The sequence below is a fragment of the Ictalurus punctatus genome, chromosome 17 (genome assembly GCF_001660625.3).
Source record: "Ictalurus punctatus breed USDA103 chromosome 17, Coco_2.0, whole genome shotgun sequence".
NCBI lineage: Eukaryota > Metazoa > Chordata > Actinopteri > Siluriformes > Ictaluridae > Ictalurus > Ictalurus punctatus.
The window spans coordinates 11,273,874-11,290,055 of NC_030432.2; the positions used below are offsets into that span (position 1 = coordinate 11,273,874).

Below are 16,182 nucleotides of genomic sequence, written 5' to 3' on the forward strand. Positions count from 1 at the left end.
TGAAGTTAGAAACGTGTTTAACAATATCGTATGTAACTTTAGAGGTGGTCCCTTAATTTCCTCATATCCGCGAATATCGAACGTCCAACATCAAACCAACTTTAATCCAGTGATTAACTGAAATTTCCAGACACTCTTGGGCAACACCGGAAAACTACAATTCCCAGCTCTCTGTCATGTCAAGAAGCACATCCGGGTAACACAAGCTTCTCCGCGCCTTTTCGCTTCATGGAATATTTGACCCAAACCGACAGCGGTAATCTTATCAGTGTAATGTTGTTTTGTATGTAAAATGGCATTTACAAAACATACATATCAAGTTTAAGTCCACTCTGAGGATAAAATAACGCCTGAACATGCTGCTGCCGTCGGATGTAGCGAGACTTGTGCTGGGTAAGTTCAGATACGTCTACACTACATTGTTAACGTTACAGCAGGAGGACTAGCAAACAAACACAGGAGCTGCTCAAATGATAGAAACCTTTCAACCCTCCTCCCCGCCTTGCTGGACAGCCAGAGAGTGTTTATTTTCAGCTCTTTTGCTTGTGAGAACACAGATGTTGTTTTGTGTAGGATACCTGCAGCAGGAAGGACTGAGTGCTACAAGTCGAGCATTTATCCTGGAGAGTCCTAACCTGAGGGAGTATGCTGAACACAGCTCTGACGATGGAGTTATTCCTGCCTGTGTGTTTGTAAGGCATTTTATTATATCTTAACTATCATATGTTGATGCTTTAATGGAAAGAAAAATCATTTGATTCATTTGTTCATAGTAATAATCCTATATTTTGCAGCTATAGAACGATCAAAGGGATGAGCGTCTAATATGATCGTTCTTGTTCTTTCAGTCTCTTTTTGGAAAAAACCTGAACACAATTCTCAACGAATACGTTGCTGTAAAAGCGAAAGGTAGCAGACATAAGATGACGTCTCGTGGATTTTATCGCTTGTTGTGTCCTTAGCTGACGTGCATTTCTTTTACAGAAACATGTCAAGAGAATCAAATACCAGTTGTAATGACCTCGTTGTGGAAAAAGCTGGACTTCACTCTCAACCAAATCAAGTGAGTTGATGGCTTTTGTGTGTTTATTATTAACAGGCGCATTTCAGTCCGCAATCGCGGAAATGAACCCAAAATCGAGCAACCTCTGAAAGATTCGGAGGAGCTTGCAATTTTTTTTCAAATTCTCGGCAGATTTGGGCTAATATGCATGATGTGACGTCATTAGGACGTGTGTTCAGCCAAAGCCCTCTGTGATTCACATCTCGTTTTCCAAAAACCAGCAAATGCCAATTCAAGTAGTTTTCTGCAAAAAAAAAAGAGAACGAAAAACTGCTTTTTGGTCGCAACAATCACAAAAAAAACTCTTCCATAGAGAAATCGTCTGTGAACTGGAATTTGGGGTAAGTTCTTCAGCAGAACAGTCTTCCTTGTTTCATTTATGCTTTATGTTCACAGATCTATGCAGAACTCTCCTACTGTTCAACAAATCCAGCGGCGTAAGTTGAACCTCTGTCTACGCAATGAACTGATTATAGCCAGATGGTTTGTTTTCTGTATGTGAAAAACAGTACACCAGAGCAGGGGTTTTCAAATGGTTTTTGTAGTCCAGTACCCCTTTAACTGCAAAATAAATTCCATGAACCCCCTCAGTATGGATGTATTTCATGAACCCCCTCAGTATGGATGTATTTCATGAACCCCCTCAGTATGGGTGTATTTCATGAACCCCCTCAGTATGGGTGTATTTCATGAACCCCCTCAGTATGGGTGTATTTCATGAACCCCCTCAGTATGGGTGTATTTCATGAACCCCCTCAGTATGGGTGTATTTCATGAACCCCCTCAGTATGGGTGTATTTCATGAACCCCCTCAGTATGGGTGTATTTCATGAACCCCCTCAGTATGGGTGTATTTCATGAACCCCCTCAGTATGGGTGTATTTCATGAACCCCCTCAGTATGGGTGTATTTCATGAACCCCCTCAGTATGGGTGTATTTCATGAACCCCCTCAGTATGGGTGTATTTCATGAACCCCCTCAGTATGGGTGTATTTCATGAACCCCCTCAGTATGGGTGTATTTCATGAACCCCCTCAGTATGGGTGTATTTCATGAACCCCCTCAGTATGGGTGTATTTCATGAACCCCCTCAGTATGGGTGTATTTCATGAACCCCCTCACTATGGGTGTATTTCATGAACCCCCTCACTATAGGTGTATTTCATGAACATTATTTAACATTTTTAACACATTTTCTGGAGCCATAGAGCTTTCTAATCCTGAACACCTTAGGTATGAGTTGGTGCTTGAACCCCTAAATATAATAACTTTGATAATGTGGGTTATGATTTACGCCACTGTAGCAAATAAAAGTAAATAAATTTGCGGACCCTGTGGCAATGCTTCATGGACCCCCATTTGAGAACCACTGCACTACAAGTACAAGTCACCTAATACTGACGATTATCCCCAGAATATTATTTGTTTGTAAATACAAACCAGATAAATTTCTCACTCAGTATGAAGTATGTTTTGATACTGTTATCATGCATGGCTATTTATTTATTTAGTTTTTAAAGACGTCTGATCAATCAACATAATATTGTGTCCCCAGTGGACACACTGTCTAGCATTATTAACATAGCAAACATACACATCTTATATAGGCTACTTTGTTGAGGCAGACTAAAAACAAGTCTCACATTTTAAAATTCTCTCTTGCATTGAACCCCAAATAAGCACATGCATCTATAAATAAACCTATTTTTTACAAATATGAAACACAAATGTTTGTTGAATCTTTGAACTAAATGTCCAACGTGAAACACATTCAATTATGTTTATATTGAAATATTTGTAATGTGCTTAGTAATTCTGCTGATTTGGTGGTTGGTGCTGCATTTTTGTTATATCTGTAAGTAGTTAGGGTTGCCTGCTGCTCTCATGGCACAAGGAGACGTTGATCTCAAACATGAGAGATAACAGGTCATGTTTCGCCTTTGGCCCTAAAAACCAAAAAGCATGACCACCTTTTTTTCAAAAGTATGTGTTCAAAGTGAAGACTGCCGACTCTGGACTAAAGTTAGACTTGGTAAAGGTAGTTCGCGATCTCTGAGATGACAAGCACAGTGGTGTTGATGGCAGTATTAACATGAAGGTTAAAGGATTGGAACCTTATCTGTGTAAGCAGATAGTACAGATGAGGTGGTGAGAGAGCTGGACAGACTCATGTTAGCCTCTCTTTAGGTAGAGGCTAAATCCCACTGCCTCCATTATAAGCTGGAAGTTGAACAGCATTGTGGGTAATGTGGGAAATAGACCAACATGTCGACACCACTGAACACCTTCAACACCACGTTGTGGTGTAATATACACGTTGTGCAGGTTGGATTTTTCTTTTAACTGAAGGTGGAGTTTCACTCAAATGTGCAGCTGTGAATAGCAACGAGGACAGGAAACATGTTCTGTTGCTAAGCGGTAATGTTACACTGCTATTTTTATGGCAATAATTTACATTTTTAGTTCAATGGTTCTTGTGTTGTGAACAGTCCGCACCCAGAACAGCATTCAGAATATGCGGCACCAGAGAGCCCTGTCCTCACCTCAGTCTCCTGCCACCGGGTGCCTATCAGTGTCCACTCCAGGGAACTGTGTCCCCAGACCTGTCCCAGCTCCCCAGGGCATCCTGGGACACTCCACGCCTGTGTGCTACACCTCCCAGCAGACCAGACCTTCAACAATCACCTTTTCTCAGCCAGGTGAGACCTAAATATTAGACCAGTTAATTAATAATAATAATAAAGAGAGAAAAAGAAAGGGTTATGGTTCTGTAATGCTGGTGTGTATATTTCATTCTTTCTGTACAGCAGAAGCACCTTTGCAAATAATAGTGCCTGACCATAGATTTACCCCAGGACCATTATCTCCAGCTCGCAGGAAATGGTAAGACAATAGCTGTGGATGTCATTTACTCTCATTTATCCATTAAAAATATCGAAGCCACTATCGATTATCTCGGTCAGCTAGGAAATAAAGCATCTGTCTTGACATGAAGGACTCTTCTGTGTTATTTCAGCGACTCTCCAAGGCGAAGAGGAGGTCAGTTTGGGATTAGCAGAGGCGTTACAGTGACCAGCATGCTCACTGTGGAATCGCAGAGCCAGGAGGCTGTGACGGAGAATTTATCTGTAAGCCCAGACAAAACTATTTCCTCCCTGCGCACGTTATTCCTTTAACGGTTTACTTTCTAATATTAGGAAGTATTGCAGACAAAACAGTACAGATCACAGTCTGAGACTTTTTATTTTTAGTGGTATACTTGTTTTCTTTGCAGCAAATGGTGATTGAGAATGCCCGAGAAAAGATTCTGAATGACCGATCTTTACAAGAAAAACTTGCAGAAAATATCAACAAAATCCTGGCCAGGTAATGAACTTTACAGACATGAAACATTGTCACGGTTATAGTTGATATGTTCTTTTTCTGGCTATTTTACTGTCACATCACGTCACTGATGTTAATGTATATTGACAGCGATAACAGCCCGCAGACATCTAAGGCAGCGTGCAGTACAGTGGAGCAAGAACAGTCCATAGATGAAATACTGGGCTTACAGGTGAAAGACTAAATCAGTCCTTTACTTATTTAAACTGACTTTTACAGCATTTAGCAGATGCCCTTATCCAGACTGACTTACAGAAGTGCTTCACGGTCTCCAGCAATAACATCATGCTAGTATAAATAGATCAGGATCTAATAATACAGCTAGGAAAAGGAATTTTAAATTAGTGCTTATTTAATTACTTGGTGAAGAAGTAGGACTTCAGTTTCCATTTGAAGACAGCCACGGGAAGTTCGTTCCATCGCAGCACAGAGAAGTGACGAGATGCATGTTTCTCTTGTATCTTGAGGGATGGTGAGGTGAGCTGTACTAGAGGCTTTGAAGGGAATGTAGTGCAAATTGGGATTTGATAAGAGAGCGCAATTTACTCACTTGTGTGTGGTTTTTGTATTCATATCATGTGAATGTAGTTTGTTTTTGTCTTGAAACAGTGAGAAATAAACCTCTCATTTGTTCATGAAAACACTGTAGAAGTAGAATTTGGGGCTAATGTTTTTGTTGGGTTATGTTTAGGGAGAAATTCATATGACTGATGATGCCATCCAGGATATCCTTGAGCAGACAGAGTCAGATCCTGCCTTTCAGGCTCTCTTTGACCTTTTTGATTATGGTAAGATTTATCGTGCTGATTTAAGCAGACATTCCATATATACCTCTTTATTAGGTACTCCTGCAAATTCATGCATTTATCTAACCAGCCAATCATGTGGCAGCAGTGCAATGCAAAAAAAATAAAAATAAAATAAATCATGCAGATACAGGTCAAGAGCTTCAGTTGGTCACAACAAACATCAGAATGAAGAAAACGTGTGATCTCTGTGAATTTAACCGTTGCACGGTTGTTGGTGATAGATGGGCTGGGTTGAGTATTTTCAGAAATTGCTGATCTCCTGGGATTTCCTCTAGAGTTTATACAGAATGGTGCAAAACAAACACTGAATGAGCGACAGTTCTGTGGGCTGAAACACCTTGTTGATGAGAGAGATCAGAGGAAAATCACCAGACTGGCCTGAGCTAACAGGAAGTTTACAGTAACTCAAAGAAGCACTCTTTACAACCGTGATGAGCAAAAAAGCATCTCAGAATGCACAACACTTGCATTGGGGTGCATGAACTACAATAGAAGAAGACCACATCAGGTTCCACTCCTTGAATCTGAGACTATCATGGGCACAACTGAAACTGAACAGCTGAACACACGAAAAAGACCAGGTGATTTATTTATTTGTTTGTTTAAATCTTCAACTGCCCAGATTTGGTGAGTCTGCCATGATATGACCATGTGGTACCAACATCCACACGACAGATAAAGTTGCAGAGATCACACTTTTTCCCCATTCTGATACTTGATGTGAACTAAACTAAAGCTCTTAACCTGTATGAGCATGACATGATTATTATATGCATACACAAACACACACATTTACAGCGCTCCCCTAATATTGGCACCCTTGGTAAAAGCAAATATTTTTTTAATAAACCTGTGGTTTGCAATTGTTTGATATACATGAGAGCAGAGTATTTTTGTGAATTTTTTTAACAAGAGATCCAAAGGTTAAACAATAAAGACAATTTTTCACAGCCTTCTTTGCTCATTTGTACCAAGGGTGCCAATATTAGTAGAGGGCATTGTGTGTGTGTGTGTGTGTATATGTATGTATGTATGTATGTATGTATGTATACACACACACCATGGAAATTGTTGGTTTTCTTGACAATTTTGGACAAGCAAACATTTGGTCCTCTTTGAAACAGTGCCTGTTAATAAATGTTATATACTCTGTCAGCTGACATTTTGTAGTCTTTTCACATTTTAAATGAACAAAAAACAAATGTAGGGGTGTACTTACTTTTTCCATGTGACTGATCTATCACACCTTCAAATCCATAAAATTAGAATCAGGTGTTGAAGATTGGGTACCAGTGACTAGAACCTGCTTAGGGAGTGCAGGTGGAACCTCTTATTTATACCCCTCTCATATCTAGTGCCTGGTGTTCGCTTTGTTATTGTGTGTATGGTGTCATCATGTCAAGATCTAAAGAGTTTTGTAAGACCTTCACAAAAAAGGTTGTGGATGCCTAGGAGTCTGGCAAGGGATTGAAAAAAATCTCCAAATAATTTGAAATGCATCATTCCACTGTAAGGAAAATCATCTACAAGTGGCACAGATCTCAAACAAGTGCCAGTTAGTCCAGGACTTGTCATCCCAGCAAATTCTGCCCAATTGCGGACCTTCTGATTCAAAAAGAAGTCTCCAAGAACCTGAAAATTTCATCACAGGATCTGCTAGTAAGTCTTGCAACTGTTGGTGTCAAAGTGCAGGCTTCTATAATCAGAAAGAGATTGCACAAATTTGATCTGTATGGGAGGTGTGCCAGGAAGAAGACTTTGCAAGACTACAGTTTGCCAATGATCATATACCATGATCATATATAATGCGCTCTGGACAGATGAATCAAAGATAGAGTTGTTTGGCCACAGTAACAGCACAGATGTTTGGCGCAGACCAAAGACAACTTTTCAGGAGAAACACCTCATACCTACTGTGAAGCACAGTGGTGGAAATGTTACGGTTTGGGGTTGCTTAAGGACTGGACAGCTTACATTCATTGATTTAACTATGAATTCTGCATCATATCAAAGAGTGCTTGAAGATAATGTGAGGCCATCTGTCCAAAAGGTGAGGTGAACTGAAAGTGGACATTTCAACAGGACAATGATCCTAAGCACACTAGCAAATCCACCAAGGAATGGCTCAAAAAGAAGAAATGAAGGGTTTGGAATGGCCCAGTCAAAGCCTGGATTTGAATTCCACTGAAATGTTGTGGGGGATGCGAAATGGGCAGTACATGCAAGAAAATCGTTTCAGCTGCAAGATGTTTGAGAATATTGCATGGAAGAGTGATCGTAAATACCAGCAGGCCGATGTCAGAGACTGGTGGACAGTTATGCAACAACACCTACAAGAAGTTATTTCTGCTAAAGGGGACAATACTAACATCTGAGGCCAAGGGTGTACTTCCTTTTTCCACAGAAGAATAGCACATCTGTTGATATTTCTGTTGAATAAATGATTGAAAAAGCTAATTTTCCTTGTAGTGTTGTTTAAGTATATCAAATGATCAATTTTGCTTGTGCAAATACGTCAAAAAAGCCAACAATTTCTTCACCGTTTGTTTGAATATGCAGCCAGCATATGTATAGAAATATAATAACACATTTTTATATACATACATTTACGTTATATTTATAATGCGTCATTTTGGAATGAACCCACTGCGTTTGTCTGGATGGTTACAAAAACCTTTTGTTTTGAGTACTCGGGTACATATTGCAGTTGAAATGTAATAATCAATGTATTGTGCATCCCTGTCTTGTACACACTGCTCGTTAATGTATCAACCATTTAATTCTTTTCAGGAAAAAATAAAACGGCTGAAGGTAGTGAGAATGCTGATAGAAGTAACAGTGCTCAGGAGAGTGATGAGCCTGTTCATATGGACGGTGTTACAGATACAGGTAAACATTATGTAAGCTTCAGAAGTATGACTGACCATGCTTTTACATTGTCAATTAATATTTCTGTGGAATACTATGTAGTATTTCATGTGGTACTCATACAACTGAAACTCTGTTATATAGACCACAAAATCAGTTAGCACTAGACAAAAGATAATACCTTCTCTCTCTCTCTCTCTCTCTCTCTCTCTCTCTCTCTCTCTCTCTCTCTCTGTCTCACACACACACACACACACACACACACACACACACACACACACACACACACACACAAAGGGACCGGACAGGAAGATTCCACATCAGGTGGAGAAACCACTACAAGAATACTAAGGAGTAGGAATGTAAAAGAGGCAAAAAGTAAAAGGAAGACAGCCATTCCTCTCAGCACAGGAAAGCCAGTTCCAGAACCCTCTCAGTCATGTGCAGTTACTAAAAAAACAGCAACTCCAAAAAGAACTGCTCAAAACAAAAAAGGCAGAATAGTCCTGGTCAGCAAAAAGCAGGCCAGAGGCACGAGCTCTAACTTGAAAGGGCAGCTGAACAACAAAGTTGAACAACAGTCTAAATCATCATCTGAGCCAAATGTATCAAGCTCCTCTCTATCTGAAGAGGGAGCAAGCATGGAGGTGGATGCTCCAACGTCTGAAATGTCTTTGAACTGCAGTACTGAAGGGACGCCACAACGACAGTTTCAGGAGTTCTCTCAAATTTCAACAAGCAGTAAACAAGCTCCAGTTTCCATGAAGCAAGCAGAAAACACTCCCAAAGCGGGAGCAGACACATTAGGGAATAAATTTGGAGCTGAGAATGCAGGAAGAACACAGCTACTTGCAAGAGCTCCTGAAGCTTCAGGACAGAGTGAGCTTTTGATCCACAGAGCAAATGATACTTCCACATCTAAGCAAGCATCAAGTCCGCAGCCAGGAACACATAAGGTTCCTTTACTCAACACAGTAATGCAGCAGGAGGAGTCAAGCTCCAATATGAGCAAGACCAGTAGTCCAGGACCTATTTCCTTTGAGCCATTAGTTTCGGTTGTATCTGGGTCTATTGCCACCTCCTCCTCCACAGTTATCAATCCTTCACAGTCGCAAACCATTGAGTCTGACCCTAATAAGATAGTAGCTCTTAAGATCATTATCAGTGATGAGCAGGAGCAGCAGGGCAGTGACTCTGCTCTAAACCAAGCTGTCTCCAGCATCAGTGGTGACAGTATTCCCACAATCTTCCTGTCCCCCCCAGCCAAATCTCTGACTAAGGTACTGCCCTCTACCCCTGGCTCCTCCATCACCCCAGAGGAGACCGCACAGGCAGTGAACAGCTTGCAGGGAACCGATTCTGCTGGAGACCCAGGCATAAGTGTGCAGAACAATTTGCAACCTGCACAGGCACGGCCCATGGCACCAGAGACTGGTTTCATCCAGCTGTTACCCACTAACCCAACATTCGGAGGACCGAGCAGCTATTTTGTTGTGACGGATGCAAGTTCAGGAGTTGACCAGCATTCGAGTATGATGCTACTTCCTGGTGGTGCAGGAGAAGGAGCAGTATGTTCTACGGCACATGTTGTGGCAACACCACCTCGATCTCGGGCTGTGGTTTCCATTGCACCAAATGTAGCTCGACCCTTCTCACCTGGTAAGTCAGAGACCTATAGACTGCTGCGTTGGATAGTGATAAACTAAAGTGCTACTTTGTGTAATCGGATTGAGTTCATTTTGAATTTGTAAAGCGTAGCTGTCTTTAATTAGATCTTCACATTCAGCATTGCCAGGATTTTGGTGTTTTGATCAATATTCTTTTTTTTCTTTTTTTTCTTTATTGTTCATTGAAATCATTCTTATACTTCTAGCATCAGCCATCATAATTTCCTCACCAGTTCAGCCCATGATACAGAATATGGCAGTTCCACTGTCTGTCTTAGGACAGAACAGTACAGGACAATTCAGTGTGGTACCCAGTCAGGTATGTTATGCTGATAGACCTCAGTTTTTGGTGGAAATTGAACTTTGAGTTTAATGTTTTGGAAAATGGTGGTTTAATTAAAGTATAATTGAATTTGCTTTCCAGATGTTGGCTTTGCCTGGTCCGAATTTGATGAAGCAATCAGCAAAGGTTGTGCCAAAACCTAAATCAGTGCCTAAGGACAATGTGGAATTGGGTAAGGTTTCAGTAAGGAAGAAGCTTAACAGAAGACTGATAGTAATTCTTTATGTACCTCTTTCTCTCATTATTTTTGTAATCTAAAGAAGGTATTTCTATTTTCCAGGCAAAACTGTAATACCTGTTAGTGGGTCCAACCAAATCTCAGACAGCTCTCAGGGCTCACAGCAGCTCAACAGCTCTACTGGAGCAAGCCCTAGTACCCGAAGAATACTTTGCTTTGATGAGAAAACCAGCCAGACAAGTACAAATGTGGCTGCTGCTTCTCCTGCTGTGAAGGAGTCCATAAGGACAAAGCAAACCCACCCTTGCATTTTAGGCAAGACTGATGCCAAGAGAAGGGTCGAGACCATAAGATTATCAGAGCCTAGTCAGAGTACAGGAACAAAGGAATCTGAAAAGACTTCTACACTTCAGCAGCAAAAAGAGGCTACAACAAACACACGGACAGAAACAGGGACTGAGCTAACTGTTAATTCCATCACACTCTTAAACAGTGCTGTACAGCAAAATCCGTCTGTTGGATTGGATTCCAAAAAGAGAATACAGCCCACATCAAATACGGGAGGTGATTCAGCAGTACTATCTAACCCTGGGCACAGTTTGAAGTCTTCCTCTCAGAGCCTCAGGCCCAAGTCTACCAGCACCACAAAAGACAAAGAGGAAACACATGAACAGAGACCTGTGAAAACACCCGAGGTGCTCTCTAAGAGCAACGTCACACAGGACTCGCCCAATGTCACTGCAAACAAGGAGAACGAAGTAGAAGGTGGTCTGCAAGAGCCGCGTCTAGCAGGTGCCCCAATATTGTCTACAGTGAGATCTCCTACACCTGTGTCTCAGGGCGGTTCGGGGAAACCAACATGCAAAACAAGCCCACTTACCAAGCAAGCAGTGGAGATGCTACAGGACATCCAGAGCCAGAGTCCCATCTCCACGCCACCCAGGAAGAGAGGCTCCTCAGACCTACCGCTTCCAAAAACACCTGTACCAGGTCGTCTCCAGGAGGACGTGGTGGATGGTTTGAGAACACCCCCAAGGCAAAGGCATGGGCGTGAAGTAGAGGCCACACCTAAACACCTGGCTCCTCCTGCTACACCTGACCTTCCTACCTGCAGCCCAGCCAGCGAGGCAGGGAGCGAGAACAGCATCAACATGGCTGCCCATACACTTATGATCCTGTCTCGTGCAGCCAGGACAGGAGCACCTTTAAAAGACAGCTTGCGCCAGGAGGAGGCTGGGGTGGCCAAATCGAGCGCTTCCAAAGGAAAGAAGCGCAAGCACATTGAACCGAGCCCTAAAGGGAAGAAAGAACCGCACCTCACAAGTTCATCAGGCAGTAAGAAGAAAGCTAAGGTAAGTGGAGTTAATTGTTCATTGCAGAAGAACGTGACCCGTGGTGCAGCGATGAAAAGACACTTCCTGTCCTTTTGTGTATGATATCAGAATAATCTGTTATGAAGGAACATTGTTCAGAAAATGTCTGTCATTTCCTTTTATCTTGTAGAAGCAGAAGAAGCTTCTCGATTCCTTCCCACATGACCTAGATGTCGACAAGTTCCTCTCATCCCTGCATTATGATGAATGAGGAAACGGGCAAAAATTCCAGAATAAATGCTGATGAGGCAGCGAAAGAGAACACCAAGCGAGAACACAACAACGAAATACTCCTCTTTCTCATGCTTCATATTGATATGTATAGTTGTATGTGTGTAATACTTACTGTTGCAGGGAAAATTATTATAAAAAAGATTAGTTGTTGTATAGCCACACACACACACTGCTGTCCATAATTTTGAAGTCTACATTACTATAGTACATTTAAGATGTATTATTTATATTCAGTACTACATTATACTGGCAGTTCTGAAACATTGTACAGTAGTTCAAATGCACATGATACTTTTGTTAAATGTAAATTCTACAAACCTCTTTTTTTTTTTTTTTTTAAAGTTCTCTTGAAGATTTCTAAACTAAATAGAACTTCTAAATAAGGGAAATCTCATTTTTTTAAATCATCTGGCAGCAGCACCATGCATAAAACATGCCGATAGGTTCTGAGCTTCAGTTAATGTTCTTAACAAACAGCAGAATGTGGAAAAATGTGACCTCGTTATCTCCGATTACGGCAGTAGTATTGTTGCCAGAAGGACTGGTTTGAGTTTTTAAACAAACTGTTGCTCTACTGGGATTTTGACACAACAGTCTCTAGAGTTTACACAGAATGATGTGGAAGAACAAAAAACTGTCCGTTGAGCATACATTCTGTGGGTAGAAGCACCTTGTAGATGAGAAAAAGGAGATTCAAAGGAGAATGGCCAAGCTGCTTCAAGATGAAATGAAGTCTCTGTACAACTGGGGTGAGCAGAAAAGCATCTCTGTATGCAAATGTCAAATCTTAATGTGGATGGGTTACACTCCATTCAGCCAAGAACAGAAAGTGGAGGCAGATGGTTAGAGTGGGTACAGGCTCTGGACATTGGAGTTTGGAGAACTGGTCTGTAGGGCTGCACAATTAATCGGATATCGATCGCGATTACGATTTTGACTGCCCACGATTAAATGAACATGATCGACTGCGATATTAACGTTTAAAGTCCGTCCACCGCTAATAGAAAACTCCGCTGCAGATCAAATCAAGCGCTTTCTACACTTACAGCCAATCACATAGCGCGGCGCAGGGGTGACGTCATTTTCTAATCCAAAACACGGAAATGGAGTTACAATTTTAGCGCTCGAGCTGCCAGTTTCACTGCGAGGGAAAAGCATGACATTAACATGACGTTAAATGGCACTACAGAGGTTGTCGGGGACATTTAACATCATCACGACGAACAGAAAAAAACTTTGCAGATAAACTCAGGGCTCTACAGTGTGACACTCGCATCTGTGACTGTGAATAAATATTTATTCACACCGGTGCGGGTGACCTGTTCGGAGTTGTATAATACAATCGGGATAAAAACTACAGGAAGTCCAAAATGCATCTACACCGCGCAACAGTTACTTTCACACCGTTTTTCATCTCCTCAGTCAACCGAACAAGTGTGGAAATACTGCAGAGAAGCCATCATGATGACAATAGTAACACTGAACATCATCTGCTTCTCTCAACTTCCCAAGCTCACAACCGCCATCTTTTATTGATCCCGCAAAATGACCTGAACTTTCACCTGCTTGTGTAGACACAGCGGCGTCGGGCGGAGTAAATTAATAATAATGCCAACGCTACAAGGTGGGTTTAATTCAAACTTCTTTATTAAATAATTCCTCACCAATCATAATCAAGATTAGCAACTGTTCAGAAGGAGTACACTACTGCTCTCCTTCACGCTCTTCAGTAACTCAAATACATAGCGTATTCACTTCATTTAAACTCAGAATTGCCAGATATCACTAGAAAAGTCAGCTCCAGTTTCCATGTTTTGATGTAAATCCCCAAAACAATATTAACAGCAGACATGGCAACACTACTGGGGGGAACCCATCTAAAAGGAACAACTGATAAACAAACAAACAGAAAACTAATAAAATGTAAAGACAAAATGTGCTTAGTTATAAATAAATCATTTAATATAAAAAAAATAGATATTATAATAACTATAAAATATAAATAAAATGAGACATGAAATAATGTTTAATTACTATGGGTTAAATTTAATATCAATTTGACAAAGCTTAGTTCACTGTTTGCTTAGAAGGATTTTTCCTAATATGGATCATGTTTGTGTTAATCTACTTTTAATTAGAACTCTTTATTGTCTAAGATAGTTAAAAATAAATATTTTATGCTTGTTTGTTTATCAATTAACCAACAGTATTTCTCATTGCTAAATTTCCCCTATGGGGGATTAATAAAGTTATATCTTATCTTATATCTTATCGCTATTATTTTAACTCAGTTAACAGTGACCATGAGCAGAGAGTTTACATTTAACTGTTTATGACCTCCTGATTAAAGCTTCAATTAAAAAAGATTGGTATCTGGATCTGTTTTGGTCGAAAAAATCCTGATCGGTGCATCCCTAATGAACACCATTAAACTAAAGCGCTTTGCATCTGACAGGTAAATGAACTCAACCAATCACATCCTATATGAGATTATTCAGATATATATATACGATATACACAGAGCGGTTCAAGAACTGACTCCAACCCAGAACCATGACAGCGGGAAATGTCGAATAGTGTAGCTTTAAATATATTTAAAAGGAACAGACTTCAAAGACTGAACATTGAGGTTTATTGTATTTCTTTACAAGGTGGACAGGGTAACAGTGTTTTTTTTTTTTTGTTTGTTTTTTTTGCATACAGTGTGTAAAATGAACTGAAAATATTAAATTTAGTTTATCAGAAGGTAAATTAATGTGTCATAGCTCACACTATGTTCCTAATTTCTGTCATAATTGACCAGCTCAAGTTTTCTCATGCTACTTGTGTGTTATATTGTGGCACATTAATGTTACCATCTCAGAAAATAAATACTAAATAAATAAACCCTCAACTTCAACTGTCCTACTAATTTTTGTAGTTAGGTGCACAAGTGCTCCTAAAAGAAATTGCCTTGTGTCTCTCCTCCTGTAAACACTGTTATTGCTTTTTCTGCATAGGCCTGAATTGTTTTCATTTGGTTGATGGCATTTTTACTTTTACTTATCCTATATTTTGGGCACAATTTAATTTATATTTTCTTCTACGAGATGATGCACTTTAAGGATCAGAGTAATTTGATGCAAAGATTTGTACATTAGCAGGAATGTAGCACAACATGGAGGTGAAAGCAGCAGTCTGTTTATTTAAATGTGAAAGTGCAATAAAAATATGTTGTCCGTAAAATCAATGAATAATCGTGATAAATAATCAAGATTATCATTTTGGCCATAATGAATCTCGATTTCTCTTGTGACATGTGTATGGCCAAAATCTGGCATTAAGAGATCAGGGTGGTGGTAGTATAACAGTCTGGGGGATGTTTTCTTGACAGATTATAGCCAGAATTGACCAATTTTATTATGGCTACGTCCACCATGATAATGTGCCATGTCACAAATCACAAGTTGTCTGAAACTGGTCCATGCAAAAATCTTGAGATGTGTATTTCAGTGGCCTCCCCAGTCACCCGATCTGAACCCAGTAGAGCACCTTTGGGATATGGTAATATGGGGGATTTGCAGTGGTTATGTGATGCAGTCACATCAACATGGACCAGAATCTGTGCCAGAAAGAAGTGAGGCTGCTCTGAGAGGATAGTCTTAGGGTCCCAGTCACCAGTATTAGTATAGTGTTCCTGATAAAGTTGCTGGTAAATATATTATTGTGTTAGAAGTGTTATAAGTATAATAGATGATCTACGACATTTGGCTGCTCTAGTAGTAAAAAGAAACGAATACATAAAGTGGAATGATTTGTACTGTATCAGGAAGGTACGTTATAGTAAAGGCATTGAAGCAGTTTACTTTGAGCAGCTTCAGGGAAATGGCATGTCTACACAGCTGAAAATACCACATGCAAATAGCTTTTGACCTCGTTCCGCTTGAAATCTGTGGGACAATTCTGCAGTTTAATACGATGACATTTAGCATTATGAAAGATACAAGCATATATCTTGATAATACACACTGATAAAACATCCCCAGTACAACACAAAAATCACTGAACAAATCTGTGGAGGAACACCGTATCAAAGGAACACAGTTCACATATTAAAAAAACAAATTAACAAGGAATGGTATGTTACTCCAGATATATTGAAACTTATAACCAAAATAGCATTGTAATGTGTTCCTTTGATGCTCAGGAGACATTTTCATGAGAAAGAGAGAGAGGGCGGAATTATTAATCTCTCAGATACAGTACACCTCCGTTGTAAAGAG

General features: G+C 40.3%; 1 protein-coding gene across 3 annotated transcripts; it reads left to right on the forward strand.

Moving 5' to 3' along the window:
* The first annotated feature begins 46 nt into the window (after nt 1–46).
* Nucleotides 47–12,363, forward strand: npat (nuclear protein, ataxia-telangiectasia locus). 3 transcript variants are annotated; one of them, XM_017491608.3, is made up of 17 exons: nt 47–393; nt 574–692; nt 849–909; nt 985–1,063; nt 1,460–1,500; nt 3,554–3,763; nt 3,872–3,947; nt 4,081–4,192; nt 4,339–4,430; nt 4,539–4,620; nt 5,140–5,236; nt 8,048–8,146; nt 8,423–9,784; nt 9,999–10,111; nt 10,217–10,307; nt 10,416–11,665; nt 11,817–12,363. In XM_017491608.3, the coding sequence occupies exons 1-17, from the start codon at nt 357–359 to the stop codon at nt 11,895–11,897; spliced, it is 4,002 nt and encodes a 1,333-aa protein (XP_017347097.1). In that variant the 5' UTR covers nt 47–356; the 3' UTR covers nt 11,898–12,363. The 3 variants fall into 3 exon arrangements, with proteins under 3 accessions (XP_017347097.1, XP_017347098.1, XP_047017331.1); XM_017491609.3 differs by having other exon boundaries at nt 3,875–3,947; XM_047161375.2 differs by lacking the exon at nt 47–393 and having other exon boundaries at nt 573–692; nt 795–909.
* The last annotated feature ends 3,819 nt before the right edge of the window (nt 12,364–16,182 follow it).